General features: G+C 40.1%; 2 protein-coding genes across 10 annotated transcripts in view; one reads left to right on the top strand and one right to left on the bottom strand.

Moving 5' to 3' along the window:
* The first annotated feature begins 471 nt into the window (after window positions 1-471).
* The window catches only part of acsl6 (acyl-CoA synthetase long chain family member 6), a 109,845-nt gene continuing 92,266 nt past the window's right edge, over window positions 472-18,050 (top strand). The window contains exon 1 of one of the 2 annotated variants that reach the window (XM_071339478.1): window positions 472-623. The gene's annotated coding sequence lies outside the window, so the exon portion shown is untranslated. Of the gene's footprint in view, window positions 624-3,623; window positions 3,946-18,050 lie in introns of those variants that run through there. The other variant, XM_071339483.1, reaches the window with a different exon arrangement.
* LOC139537748 (putative nuclease HARBI1) lies at window positions 11,158-17,034 on the bottom strand. Of its 8 annotated transcripts, XM_071339475.1 has the most exons (11): window positions 14,483-17,028; window positions 14,121-14,191; window positions 13,857-14,033; window positions 13,705-13,766; window positions 13,536-13,622; window positions 13,407-13,448; window positions 13,165-13,338; window positions 13,050-13,085; window positions 12,397-12,951; window positions 12,004-12,115; window positions 11,158-11,909 (listed from the first exon to the last, which is right to left on the bottom strand). In XM_071339475.1, exons 1-8 carry the CDS (start codon window positions 14,536-14,538, stop codon window positions 13,050-13,052), a joined length of 705 nt encoding a protein of 234 aa, XP_071195576.1. In that variant the 5' UTR covers window positions 14,539-17,028; the 3' UTR covers window positions 11,158-11,909; window positions 12,004-12,115; window positions 12,397-12,951. The 8 variants fall into 8 exon arrangements, with proteins under 8 accessions (XP_071195576.1, XP_071195575.1, XP_071195570.1 ...); XM_071339474.1 differs by having other exon boundaries at window positions 13,050-13,338; window positions 14,483-17,033; XM_071339469.1 differs by adding an exon at window positions 12,212-12,327 and having other exon boundaries at window positions 13,165-13,448; window positions 14,121-17,024.

Here is an 18,050-nt window from a genome sequence, read left to right as displayed (position 1 = left end):
ACTCCATTGCTTCCCACAGTTGTGTCAAGTTGGCTGGATGTCCTTTGGGTGGTGGACCATTCTTGATACACATGGGAAACTGTTGAGCATGAAAAACTCAGCAGCGTTGCAGTTCTTGACACAAACTTGTGCGCCTAGCACCTACTACCATACCCTGTTCAAAGGCATTTACATTTTAAGCCTGTTCACCCTCTGAATGGTAAACATACACAATCCATGTCTCAGTTGTCTCAAGGTTTAAAAATCCTTCTTTAACCTGTCTCCTCCCCTTCATTTACACCGATTGAAGTGGATTTAACAAGTGACATCAATAATGGATCATAGCTTTCACCTGGATTCACCTGGTCAGTCTATGTCATTAATGTTTTGCACACTCAGTGTATATTTGCAATATCATCAGTAATATGAGCTGATCAAATAGCCACAATGTTTTCTACTTCCTTTTTATAGATGCGCACAGCTTCCATACCAGAGCCCTCCCCCCATTTGATCACAACAAAAAGTGAAAGTAAAATTGACTGCCATTAAAACATTGTGCGAGACTCTTATCCTTGGATCCCTCAAACTTAATTTATATTTAGGATATTTTACTATGGAATATGGTCGTCTCACTGCATTTTAAGGTGAGTTTGTTTGATGTAAATATCAAAGGATAGGATAAGAATGATTTAGGTCTTAGTGGCTACCTTAGCAATGTTTTCATAGAAAATTGGTAAAAACATTGGTAAAAACATGTATTTTTTGTGTTTCGGTTAAGAATATAATACTATAATACACTCAAAATCGTGTATTGATAATAAAGCAGTAATACATGTTCATGCTTTGTTATAATCTGTTAGCCATATGCTATGTGAGAAAGCAAAAGTAAAAGTGAAAATGGTCATCTCATAGGCTGCTAGGAAACTCATCCCCACATACCTTGACTTGCTGTAGGCTTAAACATAAGCAACATTGTTTCATTCAGGCTTTATTATTGATCAATGTTTAGAATTTATAGGACCTTTTTTTAAATGTATGGCATTTTCAAATACAGCTCTTTGACTGTCACGTTTCAAGGCCTGTGTGTGTGTGTGTGTGTGTGTGTGTGTGTGTGTGTGTGTGTGTGTGTGTGTGTGTACTTACGTGTTGAACGTGTTGCAGATAAATGTGAATATTATTACAGAACATTTGTTTTTCTGTACTTTAAAGTCTCTTTGTTGTCAGAGTTTGTGTATATTGGAAGCCTAGGCAAATTGTGACTGGTGGGGTTTAATTTTCCCCCATGATGAAATCTGTGAGAGGACTGTGGATAGGTCTCTGTCCATCCGTTTGTTCGTTATTCACACGAGATATCTAAGACAGCACTGGCCTGATTTTGACTAAACTTGGGTGAATGATACGTCTTGACATAGGCATTTACAAAATGACACTGATTGGCCCAAGGTGGGCGCTATAGTAATTAACTGAAATTTGTGAGTCACACCAGAAAGGAAGAGGCGAAGTGAGAGGGATAACTGGGCCCAAAATCTGTCTTCTCCAGTAGGTGGCTTTTTTTTTACATGGAGTACAGGGAGTGGGTTAGCAAAAGAGACTGTAGGGCTTGACATTCAGGGCTGCCTGCTGGCCCGGCATCATCTGCCGAGCTAACCGGCCCAGTTAATCAAGCTTTCACATTGTCAAACTCCAAAACGTAATAAATAAGTAGATTTTCCCAACGCCTGACACTTCACACTTGTTATCAACCAGCATTCGGTTTCCAAGCAGAGGCACGAATGTCAAAGCCTTCCTTCTGCCTAGAGTGAGCCCTGCCTCAGTAGGCTAGGTCCTGGATACTCAGTCTCAGTGGATGTAGGAAGCCAGGAGCGTAGCCACAGGTGGGTAGCCAGGTCCACCACTCAGCAACAACAAAACATTTTTGTTTTATGTTTTTATGCCCTTTACTTGTCAGTGTTCCAAACGGGACATTATTTTTCTTTTTACCTAAACATGCAAACACCATCAGATACATTTCATAGCAAGCGGTGCACTGGGTTAGTCAGATTTGATTAAATATAACAAAACAGATGCCCTGGAATGACATTCACTCCCATGGCATGGTTTGCCAAAAATAACTAACTGAAGGCCATGAATATGACTGCATTGAGGCATATGTCACTGTGCTTCTATGGCTATATGCAACATGCCACTACCTATTTCCTTTGTTCATTTAGCAAACAAGACAGCTCATAATCCAGTGCCTTTATCATTCAACATGAACGCCTGATTCACACAGTCTCCTCTGAACAGTTGATGTTGAGATGTTTGTCTGTCACAGAACTCTGTGAAGCAGTTATTTGGGCTGAAATGTATTTGGGCTGGTAACTCTAATGAACTTATCCTCTGCAGCAGAGGTAACTCTGGGTCTTCCTTTCCTGTGGTGGTCCTCATGAGAGCCAGTTTCATCATAGCGCTTGAAAGTTTGAAGAAACTTTCGAAGTTCTTGAATATTTCTGGATCGACTGACCTTAATGTCTTAAAGTAATGATGTATTGTCATTTCTCTTTGATAATTTGAGCTGTTCTTGCCATAATATAGACTTAGTCTTTGTCACATATACTCCCTCTCCGGCGCTCGAGGTCGTCAGGCTGCTCATTATTACGCACACCTGTCACCATCGTTACGCGCATCAGCGCCTCATCAGACTCACCTGGACTCAATCACCTGCCTGATTACCTTCCCTATATATGTCACTCCCTTTGGTTCTTTCCCTAGGCGTTATTGTTTCTGTTCCGTTGTTTCATGTCTGTACGCAACTCGTGTTTCTTGTTTTATTCCTTGTGTTATTTATTATTAAAAGTCACTCCCTGAACTTGCTTCCCGACTCCCAGCGTATACATTAGTCTTTTACCAAATAGGGCTATCTTCTGTATACCAACCCTACCTTGGCACAACACAACTGATTGGCTCAAACACATTAAGGAAAGAAATTCCACAAATTAACTTTTAACAAGGCACACCTGTTAATTGAAATGCATTCCAGGTGACTACCTCATGAAGCTGGTTGAGAGAATGCCAAGAGTGTGCAAACTGCCATCAAGGTAAAGGGTGGCTACTTTGAAGAATCTAAAATCTATTTTGATTTGTTTAACACTTTTTCGGTTACTTCATAATTCCAAATGTGTTATTTCATAGTCTTGATGTCTTCACTATTATTTTACAATGTTGAAATTATTATTTTTTTTTTTAAGAAAAACCCTTGAATGAGTAGGTGTGTCCAAACTTTTGACTGGTACTGTACATTTTTGCTTAAGTTAGCTTTAAAATACTCAATTTTCATTCAGACTCATGGCAAAATGTGTAGAATAGAATGAGATGCGCTATAAAACTGCACATGTTCCTCTCTGCCCCATGGCAAAATGTGTAGAATTGCAGGAAATTTGCTTTTAAACAGCCACATTTTCTCTCAGCGTCATCGCAAAATCTGCAGAGTACCATGAGATTAGTTATAAAACTACACATCAGCACAGGCAGTCTAAAGTCCTCCCCGTTTTTCAGTCTTGAAAAATGGAATGCTTCTAACCGAAAGAGTCAACTTACCTTGATACTTAAAGCCAAACTGTCATTAACGTGGTTCTTCAATAGTTATGCACAAAACTTGTTGGATGCGCATTTGGTGTAGAGCTGTTTAATTACGCAGTGATTTTTTTCATACATCATCATCTGATCCAGGAAGGTATTTTCCAAATGATAGCCAAGTGACAAACAGCTGTTGTGATTGCTAACCCTCCCCTAACCCAGACGACGCTGGGCCAATTGTGCGTCGCTCTATGGGACTCCCGGTCACCCCGGTCACGGCCGGGTGCGACACAGCTTGGGATTGAACCCGGGTCTGTAGTGACACCTCAAGCACTGTGATGCAGTGCCTTAGACCACTGCGCCACTCGGGAGGCCCAGGGTCTTGTTCGATTTAACAGAGAAAGCATCAAGGTAATGAGTTCATGTTTTCATACACCCTAAAAAATGCTGGGTTGTTTGGATGACCCATTTGCTGGGTTGTAGGCATTGGGTCACTTCGTTGGATTGTTTTCTTTAAAAAGAGCACGGTTGGGTTGTTATTGCTGGGTTATTGATATATGACCAGTGGCTGGGTTCACCCACCAAATTAAGAAGATCAATGTGATCTGGTAAACTTGTGAATCAGGATTGTTGCAGGATTGTTGAGTGGAATTGCTTTTCGACAAATGGGCAAGGCATTGTGGCTGACCAAAAATGGTGAGTAAAAAGCTAGCTAGCTAACATTGCAAATTATCCATTCAAGTTAAATAGACCTAGTTTTCATAATTACATATTTCATTGACACTTTAAGATAATCTTAGCTGGCTAGCAAACAACCCCATGCATGCTAGCTCAAGCATTAGCTAGCTAGCCAGTGCTGTGTGTGGTAGCAAACATTTTCATTTTTGTTGAATTTTGTATAGCTAGCTAACTATGTCAGTGTCTGTAAAAAGCTTGTCTCCTGTAAGCCTAACGTTAACGTTACTGTGTGGTGCATTGTTCCACGTCAGTTAGCTTGCTAGATAACTTAGCTTAGCTTGCTAGCTCAAACAAGGTTTCTCACCCAGTTTGGCTAGCTAGAACAGCTAGCTAGCTATAGATTATATTAAGATAGCTAGGCCTAGTCCCTGTCTCTGAGTTAATTTAACATGGTTGTACCTAGTTGGCAAGCTTATAACTCATGCTTTTATGGTGGTCCAGTTACTGTATGTGTTTTATCCTAATTGTTAAGGTCAGGGTTAAGTTTAGGAGTTAGGTTAAAGGGTTAAGATCAGTGTTAGGGGAAGGGTTAGCTAAAAGGGTTAGGGTTAGCTAACATGCTATGTAGCTAGCTAAAAAGTAGTAAGTAGTTGAAAAGTTGCTAATTAGATTCCAACTCTCAACCTTTCAGTTCCTAGATGTTTGCGTTATAAGCCCACCCATCCAACCTACTTTCGTTTTTGTCTTAAGTAACCATCGGTCTTATGTAACCATACCAAATGTAACATATCATACACATTTTTGTGTCCCGGATTTACATTTACTATGTTACGTCTAGTCTGAGACCAGGCTGCAACATCAGGCAGGTGTATTTTAGCAATCAGCATTATGATTGCTATGATTGCAGCATTATGATTGTGATTGTCTGATGCAGCATCGTGGCTACATGGATGAAGCATTGGGCAGCTGCTCTGCATTGTTTACCCCAATGGGCTAATCATTAGCTAGATCACAGACTCTATGATCTTGTTGTTTGTTTAATGTCCAAAGAACAACTCACACTGGCACAAATAAAATCATGTGATTTTTCCAGTGTGTATAGGCTAATAGTTTACGGATCTTTCTATAAATAATGGGGCCAAAGTGTGACATTGGGATCAACACTTCAAAATGTTTTGAAACAAAAATTTAATGGGTTTTCATGCAGTTCCACATGTGTACTTAGAGGAATTAAAGTGAATGTATGCAAATTGTCCCACAACTCCACCTATACACCAACATAGGCCTAGGAGGGTCAAAATATACTATACATTCTTTAAGCAGGGTTCATACAGACATTGGCAAGTCAAATTCAATGAGTTTTTCAAGCACTTAATTGTAATTTTCAATGACCTAAATGTTATACAATTGTATAATGTATATAACTGTAAATATAGAGTCTAAAATAGAACCCCACTCCCACAAAAAAGCATGCAAAAAGTATAAAAGAAAAGTAGGCCATTACCATTTTAAGAACATGAATTAAGGCCTTAAAACATTTTTAAGGCCTTAATTCAAATTATTATTACATTCTAAAATATGTGAGAATAATGTGGACATTGTCTTACTAAATATATAGATAGAACACATGAACAGTGGTAGTTTTTTTTTTGTGGCAATTTTTTTGTAGTCTATCTGGCCAATTTAGGCAAACGTAATAAATCCATGAATAGCGGTAGTATTCATCTCACCATCACTGTTTTTATAATGAGAAAGTGGCCAAAAACAAGGTTCCTTTTTTAATGGAAGGATTTGTATGGAAAGCCAAGTTGAAGCCGACATTGCATGTTGTCATCTCCAATAACCGCACGTGGTTTTACCGCTGTAGAGTAGCGAAACACCCTTGATTTGAAGCGGCGGGAAACAAAAAAAGTGGCCACATCTCTCACAAAAACGTATCAAAAATGAAATCACGAATAATTACAAGGGAGCAGGGGAATTTATAAATTGGTTACAATAATTACATGGACTTTTCAAGTACCAAATTGAGTCCCAAAGGTAGGCCTATTCCAGTAGTTGAATTTCTGAGCTCCAAATTCAAGGTCAAGTAGACCACTTCGTTTATGTATTTTTATTTGACCTTTATTTAACTAGGAAAGTCAGTTAAGAACACATTCTTATTTACAATGATGGCATACCAAAAGGCAAAAAGCCTCCTGCGGGAAAAGGGCTTGGATTAAAAATAAAATGTAGGACAAAACACAAATCACGTTATTTTGACCTAGCACTGTTGGGTTAAGAGAATGACCGCGCACGCACACGCGCACACACACACACACACACACACACACACAGTGGCCTTTCCTATTGCTCAGAACATGCTAAACTCCTATACAGTCTATTGTTGTGTGCAGGTATTTCATCTGCATCGAGTCCAGCCACTTTGTGCATGGTTTAAAGCAAGGGTGAGAAGAGTAATGAAATTGCCTGCTCAAGTAGCAGTACTGTTACTTCAATTATATATTTTTTTGTAGTGGTTTAGATGGTACATTGATTCTCTACACTATACTTGCTTGTTTTGTCACATAAACTGAAATTAGGTGAACTATTATAATTTTAGCAACCAGGAAATGGTGTAGCGATTTCTGCATAGTGCATCTTTAAGTGGAGAGTAAAAATGGATGGCCTAAACTTCGATGAACAATTGAGAAAATAATTTTCATTTGATTATGTTAAAGTAACTGTCTGCATTCAGACTGAGACTAGCTAGCTAGCTAACTCAAACCCCTAGCCTAGCCAACGTTAGCCAGCTAGCTAACATTAGCCACCTAGCTAGAAATCGTAACAAATATGTTTTGCAAATTCGTAACATATCATACAAAAATGGGTGATGGACCTCCACAAATTAATACATAGCATATGAAACAACATATACTAAATGGAATGTCTCGAATTTACATGGACCATGTACAGGCCCTAAAGATATTGCTTTTTATCAATATGTTATCGGGCTCATTTCTGGAGGGAATATTAAATCATCAAGGTTTTAATATAGGCTATGTCATCATTGAGGGGGGTTTTATTTTGGTTTTTCAAACAACCAGCGTAAATATGAGATTTTATGGTTGGCTATAATATAAGGTACTTTCCTATACTGCAAATGAAAGATGAAATCACCCACGATTGAAATTCTGCGTGCAGAACTGCTTTCATGTGATCTTGGCCCGGGACCAGTGATTAATTTGTAAATCGGGAGTTGCAGGAACAAAAGGTGAGAGGGAGAATGGGGTGACCTGGTGAGTTATGAGGTACCTGAACGCATGAGAAAAAAAATCACCTTTAAAATAATGCATTGCATGCATATCATCGCATTTGCGAGGTGTAACAGTTTTAACTTTACGTCCGTCCCCTCGCCCATACCCGCGAACCAGGGACTCTCTGCACACATTAACAACAGTCACCCACGAAGTATCGTTACCCATCGCTCCACAAAGGCCGCGGCCCTTGCAGAGCAAGGGGAACCACTACTTCAAGGTCTCAAAGCGAGTGACGTAACCGATTGAAATGCTATTAGCGCGCACCACCGCTAACTAGCTAGCCATTTCACATCCGTTACAGAGGCACTTACAGAAGTTGCACACCTGGGGAACATTTTAGTAGCCTAGGCCCGGGAAAAATGTGGCCTTTTATAAACGCATGTCATGCAATTCTACATCATTTTACATGACTGGAGACTTTGGTAGAATCTTTTTTAATACCGCACAAATAATCGAAATGACAGGCTACTTTGACATTGATAAACTAAGAATCTGAGATCAATAAAAACAACCCTGTCTTATATCCATCAAAAGCCCAGGCCAAGGTGTGTGGGGACATATTGTAGGCTACAATATGCGGAGGAAATTATAGTCCTAAAAATGCTTTCCAGCTTCACTGACTCACCCAATGATGCACAGCTCACTCACTGGTTATTGCCGATACGCTTGTGCCGAAAGCCTATTCTCTCTTGTTTTACTTTGTTAAACAATACTTTTACTTATATTTAAAATACAATCGAGGGGACACACATACAATCCCCTCGATTGTATTTTAAATATTGCGAAAGGCCTGTTTTGTATACATGCAGTTTTTTCCACTGACAGATTTGTCACGCGTTCCCTGCTGTAGGCCATTCCTTGTTATTGAGCTACAATCAACAGCTAAATTAGGCAATTTAAAAAAAATAAACTATATAGGCCTGCTCATGGTGTAGTAGAATATTCTGAATTATTTCATTTATTTCTTAACAGAAAGCAGTAATAATGACAAATATATTTCAATTTATCAGGGGTGCTACAGTTCCTTCAGAACCATTCGCGCGATTCTATACGGAAATCAATTATGAAGTGCAACACTGGAGAGATGAGAGTTGCACGCGTATTTCGCTACAATGTTGCGCAAAACATAAACCCGACCAGTCCAACCCGAATCAATTACAATATTAGGCTCGGGCTGAAAATCTACTTTTTCACATAGTTTTTTTTTGTGGTGGCAGGATAATTAACGAAGAGTCAACTCGCATGAACTTTTATCGCTTTTGTTCAGATTTTTACATTGCAAAAAGTGACAATTATTTTTCATGCCACGAGAGGTACCGGGTCCAGCCAAATAGGTTCCAGAAAAAAAACTGTCCAAAACGGAGAGGTGGGGATCCGGCTCAAATTAAGCACTGCCGGGCCGGGACAGTAATTTTCACTTCTTAATAGCCTGGTGTGGCAAATTTACCTGAATGTCAAGTCTTGGACTGGTACCCAGGCTAACTGCCTTCCATTTTCGAATACATTAATTTACATTTTTAGATTGGCAATTTGAGTATCTGGTCAATATGATGGCTAATCTGCATCATCCGTGGGGGACGACATGTTTACTGTTGTCTTGTTTAAATGTGTAGGGTGGTGTTTTATTAATTCCCAAATATTCTGTGTAGGCTGGCCCAGTGTAGAATGTATTAAATCAATGCATCATATTACATCTTTCCTTGTGACATATGTGATTGATGTAACAACATGACATTTTATTGGAAGGAATGCACCACTTCACAAAAAAATAACTATTTAATAAAAGACCACAAGATGTCGCCAATAGTATACTCTAAAAATATTGTTTGCCCTTAAACCTGCTCTTGCGAGGACTCAGGTTACTCGACTCTAATTCAGTTTATGAAAACACAGATAAACTTATCTTGACCATGTGTCATATGGTTATTACCATGACAGTATTGTTCTTGTTAAACAATTTGTGTGTGGTACTTGCATTACTGTTTAAGAGAGACATGGTGTTTGGAGGGCTAGTTTTATCACTAAGCCTAAAGTTAGTTAGAAATGGCATGCTTGTCTACAATGCACTGGGAGGCCTTTATGTATGCAGGTAATTATATTGAATCATAAATAAAAACCTATTACAGTCATCAAAGTCAAGATGATGATCTCTCACTCTATTTGCATTATGGAGCCAGAACACTGAGATGCTTTTTATAGCGTTTTTCATGTGTGGATCGATGCCAAGCAGGATGTTTGTCTTAATTGTAAGGCAGTGATAGTGATCAAGGTAATTGTGACCAACTAGGTCAGAAAATGCAGTACACCCAGACTTGTGAGCCAAAATTCCAATGTGAGGTCTAGTACTTGTGTAATCCTGATGTGTAGCAGTCTACAGGTATTCATCTCAAACAATAAGCCTACAGAAAACAAACTATATCCTACTTTCATCCCCATTCAGATTCACATCAAGGATCAATCAAGTCTTTCATAACAAAATTGTTTTTATGCCGCTGATGCATTGATAGTGGCCTAAATAGCACGTCTTTGGTATGTGTGTCAAGTCAGCCACTGATATATAGTCTAGTTGTTTTTTAAGGGCCAGTATAATGAACTGGTGTTTGTCAGTGTTGTGTATTGTGTGAACAGTATCAGGGCTGAGTCATTGCAGTAATTATCAGAATTATAGTTTTATTGTCATCATACATATTGAAAACAACTGTCCATGACATGGTTAGCCTATTGTGAGGTCTTTGTTACTGGAATGTCACTATGATGCTCTGTTTGGCATTACTGTCTGAGAGGGCTACACATTACAGGAGCTGCATAATCACAGGTCCATGAACATTCCCTTTTCTATAAATGGGTTGCTTGTTTAGCAACAGAACTGACGCGTACACAACTACAGGGCAAAACAGACCGGGGGCCTGTTGCACAAAACTAGGATAAGGGATTAAGCCAGGATATCTTGGTGATCCTGGCTCAATTGATCCGTAATCCGGTTGCACTAAAGATGGATAGGGGGCAGGAGGATATGTTATGGTATAAATTACCATGGAGATTTATTCTGTGGAGCTAGCCTGCTCCAGACCAGGCTAAATTCCAGGATCTATTTAATCTCATCCCTAATGTCAGTCAGCAATCACCACAAATGGAAACCAATAGTTATTTCACTGCTCACTATACATTGTTATCACATATAACTAGACCCACTGTTATTATTTAAACGTTTGTGATCATTAATTTCAATGATTTTGGATAAAAAATGATTTTTAGATGATGTTGCTATCATTAGATAATTTACAGTTTCCCATAGACTATAAGGCTATATATAAAATGATAGAATATTAGGGCCACAGAGGGGAAAAAAACACAAGTCATAATATTGTAACCAGTTGTTTTAAAGGAGGACAGTTGTTAAAATGACAGATGTGGGGCATTTCGTGAAATTGTACTTCAGTATGGTTTCATAAACAAAGACATGCTGATGTGCCAGAATATTAAGTATCACATTGTCATAAGTATCAAAACTGTAAAAACAATATGTAGCTTTTCTGCAGAAAGAACCAGCCTCATACATTTATGACTTTATCCTTTTTCTTCAGTGTGGCCCTAGTACTCTGTCATATAAACAAATACACATTCCATATGAATATAAAAACACAATGTGTAACATTATGTTCCTTTATTGAATAAGGACAAAACAAAGCAGGTAAACCATCAGCTCCTTTCGAAACTGAAGTCACAGTGACTCTACAAGATGGAAAGCACAGAATCCAAGCATATTATACAAAATGATACATACACATTCAAAGGTCTGTATATAACACACCCTGCATGTCTGCACACTAAAATAAATGCAGGACAAATCCATACACATCAACTGAACAGACAAATGAATGGATGCAGTAGCCTCCCTGCAGCCTTGTATTACACACAGTATACCGCACAAACATCATAAGAGGCCAAATTCGTCAAAACACGAACCCAAAAAAAACCAAATTCCTCTGCCACCGCAGGACATATTTAACCAAAATTGAAAGCACACATACTAACTAAAATAATTCAACACATATTGGTCCCTCAGCAGCCGACCACTGTCGTCATCAGGGAAGATTGCCGGATTGTCCCAGTCCATGGCTGGTGGCACTCTGGGGGCCCTCTCCTTCCTCAGGCAGGCCACATTGTGGAGGACAGCACAAGCCACAGTAATATCACATGCCCTAACAGGGCTGACCCTTAATTTGTGAAGGCAGTGAAAGCGTGCCTTCAGGAGGCCAAAGGTCATTTCAACTCTGGCCCTGGTCCTGGCATGGGCATGGTTGTAGGCCTGCTGTGCTTCCTGGGGGTCTGTGAAAGGTGTCAGGAGAAAAGGCTGGCAGCCATACCCCCTGTCTCCCAGCAACACACCAGAGAATTCACCTGTCAACACAAAATCTCATCATTACTACCTCATAAACACAGTGATATTCTTGACACAGCCATGATGGTCATAAATAGGGGTTGTGTGGCTTACCTTGTGATAGGCACTGATAGATTTCAGAGGCCCGAAAGATTCTGGAGTCATGGACTGAGCCAGGCCATTTTGCCACAACATTGCTGATCACACAGTCAGCATTGCAGACCATCTGAAATCATAAGATGAGGAATATTACACCAATCAATGCACATCACTGGCAATGCAGAGTGTTCGTCAATGGACAATATCAAAAAGTTATGTTCACCTGAACATTAATGCTGTGAAAGGATTTCCTATTCACAAAATCGGCCTCATGGGCACCTGAGGGGGCTTTTATCCTTATGTGTGTGCAGTCCACTGCACCAATGACATTGGGGAAACCTGTCACACAAAGTAATGAGTATCCTACTATGTGTTAACAGTTGTCCTGTAATTTGTAGATCCTCTTACCTGCAATCCTATAGAACTCCTCTTTGATGTCACAGAGTCTTCTGTGGCCAGGGAAGGAGATGAAGACATCTGCTAATGCTTTGATAGCCAGACACACACTCCTTATTGTGCGGCAAATTGTGGCCTTGTTCAGCTGTTCTGCATCCCCCACTGAGTACAGGAAGGCTCCACTAGCAAAAAAGCGCAAGGCCACACAAACCATTTGCTCCACACTCAGTGCATGGCTCCGTGCAGTGCGGTGCTTAATCCTGGGACCCAGTAGTCTGCATAGATACCTGATGCCATCTGCAGAAAACCTGTATCTTTCATATAGATGGTCATCAGGGAAGGCCAGTGGGTCCAACCGGTCCCTGAAGACCCTTTCTCGCCTGAAGGCTCTCCTCAGCACAAGTGCTTCTTCATCCACCACATCTCGCACGAATGGGCATGCCATTGTCAGAGCAGAAAGGAACACACAATTTTGGGCCTTCATATAGGCTAGTGGCCACACCTGGTGCTGGGGGGGTGGGCAAAAGAGGGCGATGCCTTATAACGATGACTTGGTTGTACTGATTGCTGGGAAAATAAAAAAAACCTTAGAAAGATGCCACCGTCCTGTGTGCTCACAATAAGAGCTCATATGTCATGGCTCACTTGACTTTACGAGAATATACCTAATTTTTATTTTGAGCTGTGTCATCTTCTTGGAGCTGGGGGAGGAAAGAAAAATAATGATTAATACATTTGTGTTACAGTTAGCATACAGTGTACATTGAAGGCATATCTCACCTCCCTCTCAAGTTTTTTTATTTCAAGGTCCAGTTTACTAATTGTCCTCTTTTTTATTTCGGACTCCAGTGCAAGATTTTCCATCTTTTTCTTCTTGTACTGAATGTCTATGTCTGCCAGTTCTATTTGGCGCCGGAGGTGGTTGCCATACAACTTTCTGATAGCTTGTGAGCTCTGTGAACACAATACAATTAGCGCAGCTGGAATTTGGCAGGATGTGGTGTCCTTTTATTAATACGCACTATGTTGCCAGGCTGGTTTTCCCACTGTATAGCATCTGGGTCCTGTAAAAGAAATTAGATTTTTTGATTTTGATGAGGACTCCTCACCATTGTAGAGTAAATAGTACTTTCACAGTCTTAACATGATACCTCATGCCTTCTGGAATCCAGAGAGATGGTCTCCTCCTCATCATCGTCTCCATCATGTGCTGTTGCTGCTGCACTGGGGCCTTCACCCTATCACATTTAATCGGATTCATATTGAAGCTAGTAGACAAGACATGCCAGGCCTACAGTATGCCTTTGATGGAGTACTCACTGGATCAGCATCGTCTGGTGCTTGTGCTGGTGGCTCTAACAGGAACACAGTGCTGCCAGACACTGCAAGGCAATAGGTAAACCAAAGTCAGACAGTCCAAATTGATTCAATATGAATGTGGTTGTATCCCATGTAGAGATGGAAGGACATACCTTGAATGAAGCGGGTGGCATCTTGGGAGGAACCTATGCTCGTCTCTTTCCCCCCAGGGATCCCCTCTAAGACGGGCCTGCCTTTATTTAGCTCCAAGGCCATGTCCTCTGCTGGGGTAAGGTCAGCCTTTGGTGACCCACCACCCGTGCCTTGTCTGTGGGTATTCTTTTTCACTGCTAAAACAGTACAGACAATGTGTGAGCAGGCACCTTCTGGGTACAATATATGCTTGTGCTTTGTTAAATATTAGTCAGGGACCATACCATTCTGCAGAATGTTCTTGTATTTGATTTTGACCTGCTGCCATGTCCGTTTTGGCCCGTTCATGTTTAATCTACACACACACACACACACACACACACATTTAATGGAGTCACACTGCAAAAAATTACTTGGTATTTTTGTCTTGTTTTCAGTAAAAATATCAAAAAATTTATCATAGCTTTATACAGTGTGATGGAGTTACTTTACACAATTTCACTCATATCTGCAGTGCATTTCAATTAAAAATTTAACCGTTTCATAATTACAGTACAACTGCATTTTTGGAGATGTGAATTAAATATTTGAATTGTAATTGTGATGTTTCAGCGGAGCGGTGAGTGTGTAATTGTGCACTACTTACGCATTCAGGCGGATTTGTGCTTCCGACGGGGAAAAGTACGCGGCTCTAGTTGCCATGGTAAATCAGTTAATCTGTGATCTGTGGCGGGGTCTATTTGAGTGAGCCGTGAGCGCGCACCTATCCAGGATTGGTTTCACCTGGCTTAATGAATCCGTGTCTGCTCATCCTGGCTTGGTCTTTGTGCAACCAATTAAGCCTGGACGCACATGTTTTGGCTTCATTGAGCTCAGCTGAGTCATTTATCCCGGATGTCTTAATTCTACTTTTGTGCAACAGCCCCCGGGTTGGCTTAGATTGTTGACAACATTTAAACTATATTTCGTCTCCAATGTTTATTTTAAACATAAATAATTGTCACAAAAAGCACAAAATAAGTGTTGTCTCAAATACATCGTTACAGTTATTGGTTATCTAGCCACATTTTTTTGTTTTTATTTGCTATTAGCATGACATGAAATCAGTCAAAACAAGACATGGTAACAAGATGAAACTAGCAGAAATGAGCCATTTATGATTCCCAACATGGCCGTTTCTTGTCATTTGTTGTTAACTATCTGGCCATCCAGAATCTCAACAGCACACGGACTTCTGCTTCATTGAAGTGTGCACATCATTTTCGTGACGTTCTCTGCTAACACATGTATAGAATTAAAAAAACCTTACCAAACAAAACATCATGATATTTGTAAATGAATGGAAGCCTCCCCGTGTGAACAATTGACGGTGGATTCCAAATGGAGGGTTTCCTGTAAATGTCTGTCTTCTTCTCAGTGGCAACACTCCCTGGTAACAGGCCCACATTGCAGCCCAAGTAAAAGTCACGTGATTTTCAATAAATTGGACCTGTAATTTTAAGCATAAGTCACAGCTTGCTACAGACATAAAACGTGCTGCAATTTGAGTGTTTCCACTGAGATTGTTTAGAGCAGCATACTGTATGTTAGTTGTATTTATGTTATTATTCTCAAAACATCATGATACTTGGCAATGAATGGAAGCCACCCCATGTGAACCGAGTTCGATTCATCAGGTCAGAGGGAGGGTGAAGCAATGTTCAAGGTTCTAAATGTGGATACCTTGTATAATATTTGACTTATCCCAAAATAATTAGTGGTTTTGTTTTTCACTTTTGCTACTATATTTCTTTATTCTGATTTCTGCACGTGATTCTGACATTTCAACACTTTAGTGGTTATCAATGATACTTGTTCGAATGAATTTAGCCTCAAGATGATTTTGGGAAACCAGGCCCAGGTCTTTGTAGGAATATTGGGTTGAAATAAATACTTATTCCTGTTGTTTAGCTAGGTTTATATGCATAGAGTATTGTTGCCTTGACACTGACTTTTCACATTTCTCACATGCTTAGTAGAAGCACTTCAACGAGACTGGAAAGCAGTTTTTGCAACATGACCTTTATACGTAGAGAGGATGATTTATATACACATGACTGTGGTGGGAGGCCTTCGTTCAGTGTCACAACGCTTCCTTTTTCTCCCTTTGTGACCAACCACTCTCTTAGTTAACATAATGAGGCCTAGGGGGCTAGTACAGATTATATTTGCACTTCTTGTGCAGTCCACATGGTCATGCATGGGAACTGGATGCTTAGATAAGACGTTATTCCCAAAGACTCAAAGTCAATCAGCAACTTGATGGATTTTGTTTATCCATCCTACTCTTGATCTCACAATTTACTAAAAGGGAAGGCCTACTTGAACTGATATACTACTGTACAATTTATGAAGACTGTTCTTTTTACGTCTGCAAGGAACACTGTTGCATTTTACAAGTATATATTTAAAAAAAAATCATTTTTACACTGAGGTTACGCTCAAAGTATGAAAATCTGCATTAACAGATCGATAGCTCTACTCTTAGTAGAAAGTCAAGCTACAGTGGCATCATCCATGATATATTCTATATTCGCATTGACATTGTATAATGATCTATACATTGGCAATTTGGTCACATAGCCTACCAACTGCACCAATGTGTTGTGTTAGTGCAGTAGTCTTTGTATTCTGCACCTTTTCCATTTACCATAACAGCCCTGCTGTAAATTCCAACAGATGCAATGTACCTTGATTATAGACGTCACACTGGCAATGCCAGACATTCCTGGTCTCTGTGTGTTTCAGAAAAATAGTCTCTGGTCTATCCAGTAAATCAGGAGACAGACGCAGAGGTTGCATCCCAAATGGCCAGAGGCAGGGAGACTTAGAGCCTGAATCACCAAGGGATCTCTTTCTCCTTTTCAACCTGCTCTCAGCTCTTTGGCTGTGACCCAAATGGCACTCTATTCCATATTTAGGCCATTAGGTCTCTGGTCAAAAGTGCACTGTATGGCATTATTAGTATTTTAATGCACTGCAGTTGCCACTGTCAAAACAGTACATACCTGACCCCTCTTTCTAGGACTGGAACCCTAATGGCTGCTTATGAAGAGGAGATGCATTACTCACTGTGAATGTGCACCAGTTCCCTGAGTTACTATTGTGAGGAGTAGCTGTGATTGAATGAGTTGCATTATTGGTTACTTTGCTGCACTGTCATCAAATAACTTGGCATGAAAAAGGTTATCTAGCTGTGCCCTAATTCCAAGTATACACACCATTCCTACGACCCTCTTTCCGGGTGTGGTTCCATGCGTGGTTGCATGCCAGTGTGTAGGTGTGCCTCCAGAAGGGTTTTTTGAAAAGCCGAACAAAGGGATCGAAGTCAAGTCTGAAGATACAGTAAACAGTTACCGGATAGTTCAGATTTTCCATCTGTTGATGCGCTACAGATGGTCGTAATATCAACAATCTATCTGTTGATTAGCAACTGTTTGCTAAGGTTAGGGTTAAGGTTAGGGCTATGATAAGGGTTAGATCTAGGGTAAGGGTTAGTAGATAGTCTGTAGAACATCTACAGATGGACTATACAAATGAAGTATTACCCAGTTACCAGAAATAGCCTTACTTGCCCAGGCATGGCAATCTAGCTTTACCTCCTGCACACTACCAACACCAGTCCTTTAATCTTTATGCCATGCTCTTTCCCGGTGGTTGTGTGGGTGGTTGCGTGCCAGTGTGTAGGTGTACCTGCAGAAGGGTTTCTGAAAAACCCAAACAAAGGCATCAAAAACCTGAAAATCAAGTTGGTCTGTTGTTGTTTTGTTTGGCCTTTGTTATGATTCTCAACATTCATTTATATAACTTTGCTGTGATGTGTCAAATATGTCTGCTGCTTATTAGTTTGAGGTTGTGAGTTTGATGAATGATTTAGTGGTGAAGGAAGTTCTTGAACATCGGGGTTTAAAGTGGAGGTGATGGCATTGTGTTTAAACGAGATCATGCAACATGATTTCATCAATGGAGGTCTTGAGCTTCATGTTACGTTTCTAACAGAACAGTATTATCAGCACCATATCACAGGGGTTATTGATCTCCCATTAATGCATGTCCATCCAATGTGATTATACGCCTTAGTGAAATAATTCATCTGTAATAGTGGACTTTGCATACACCAAACTGAGTTTAATATCAGCAAATGTACATATGTTCAAAATGTGTGCATATCAGCT

This window comes from Salvelinus alpinus, chromosome 13, assembly GCF_045679555.1.
Source record: "Salvelinus alpinus chromosome 13, SLU_Salpinus.1, whole genome shotgun sequence".
Classification (NCBI taxonomy): Eukaryota; Metazoa; Chordata; class Actinopteri; order Salmoniformes; family Salmonidae; genus Salvelinus; species Salvelinus alpinus.
The sequence above is the reverse complement of the archived record's forward strand: the minus strand, read 5'-3'. Positions and strand labels throughout refer to the sequence as shown.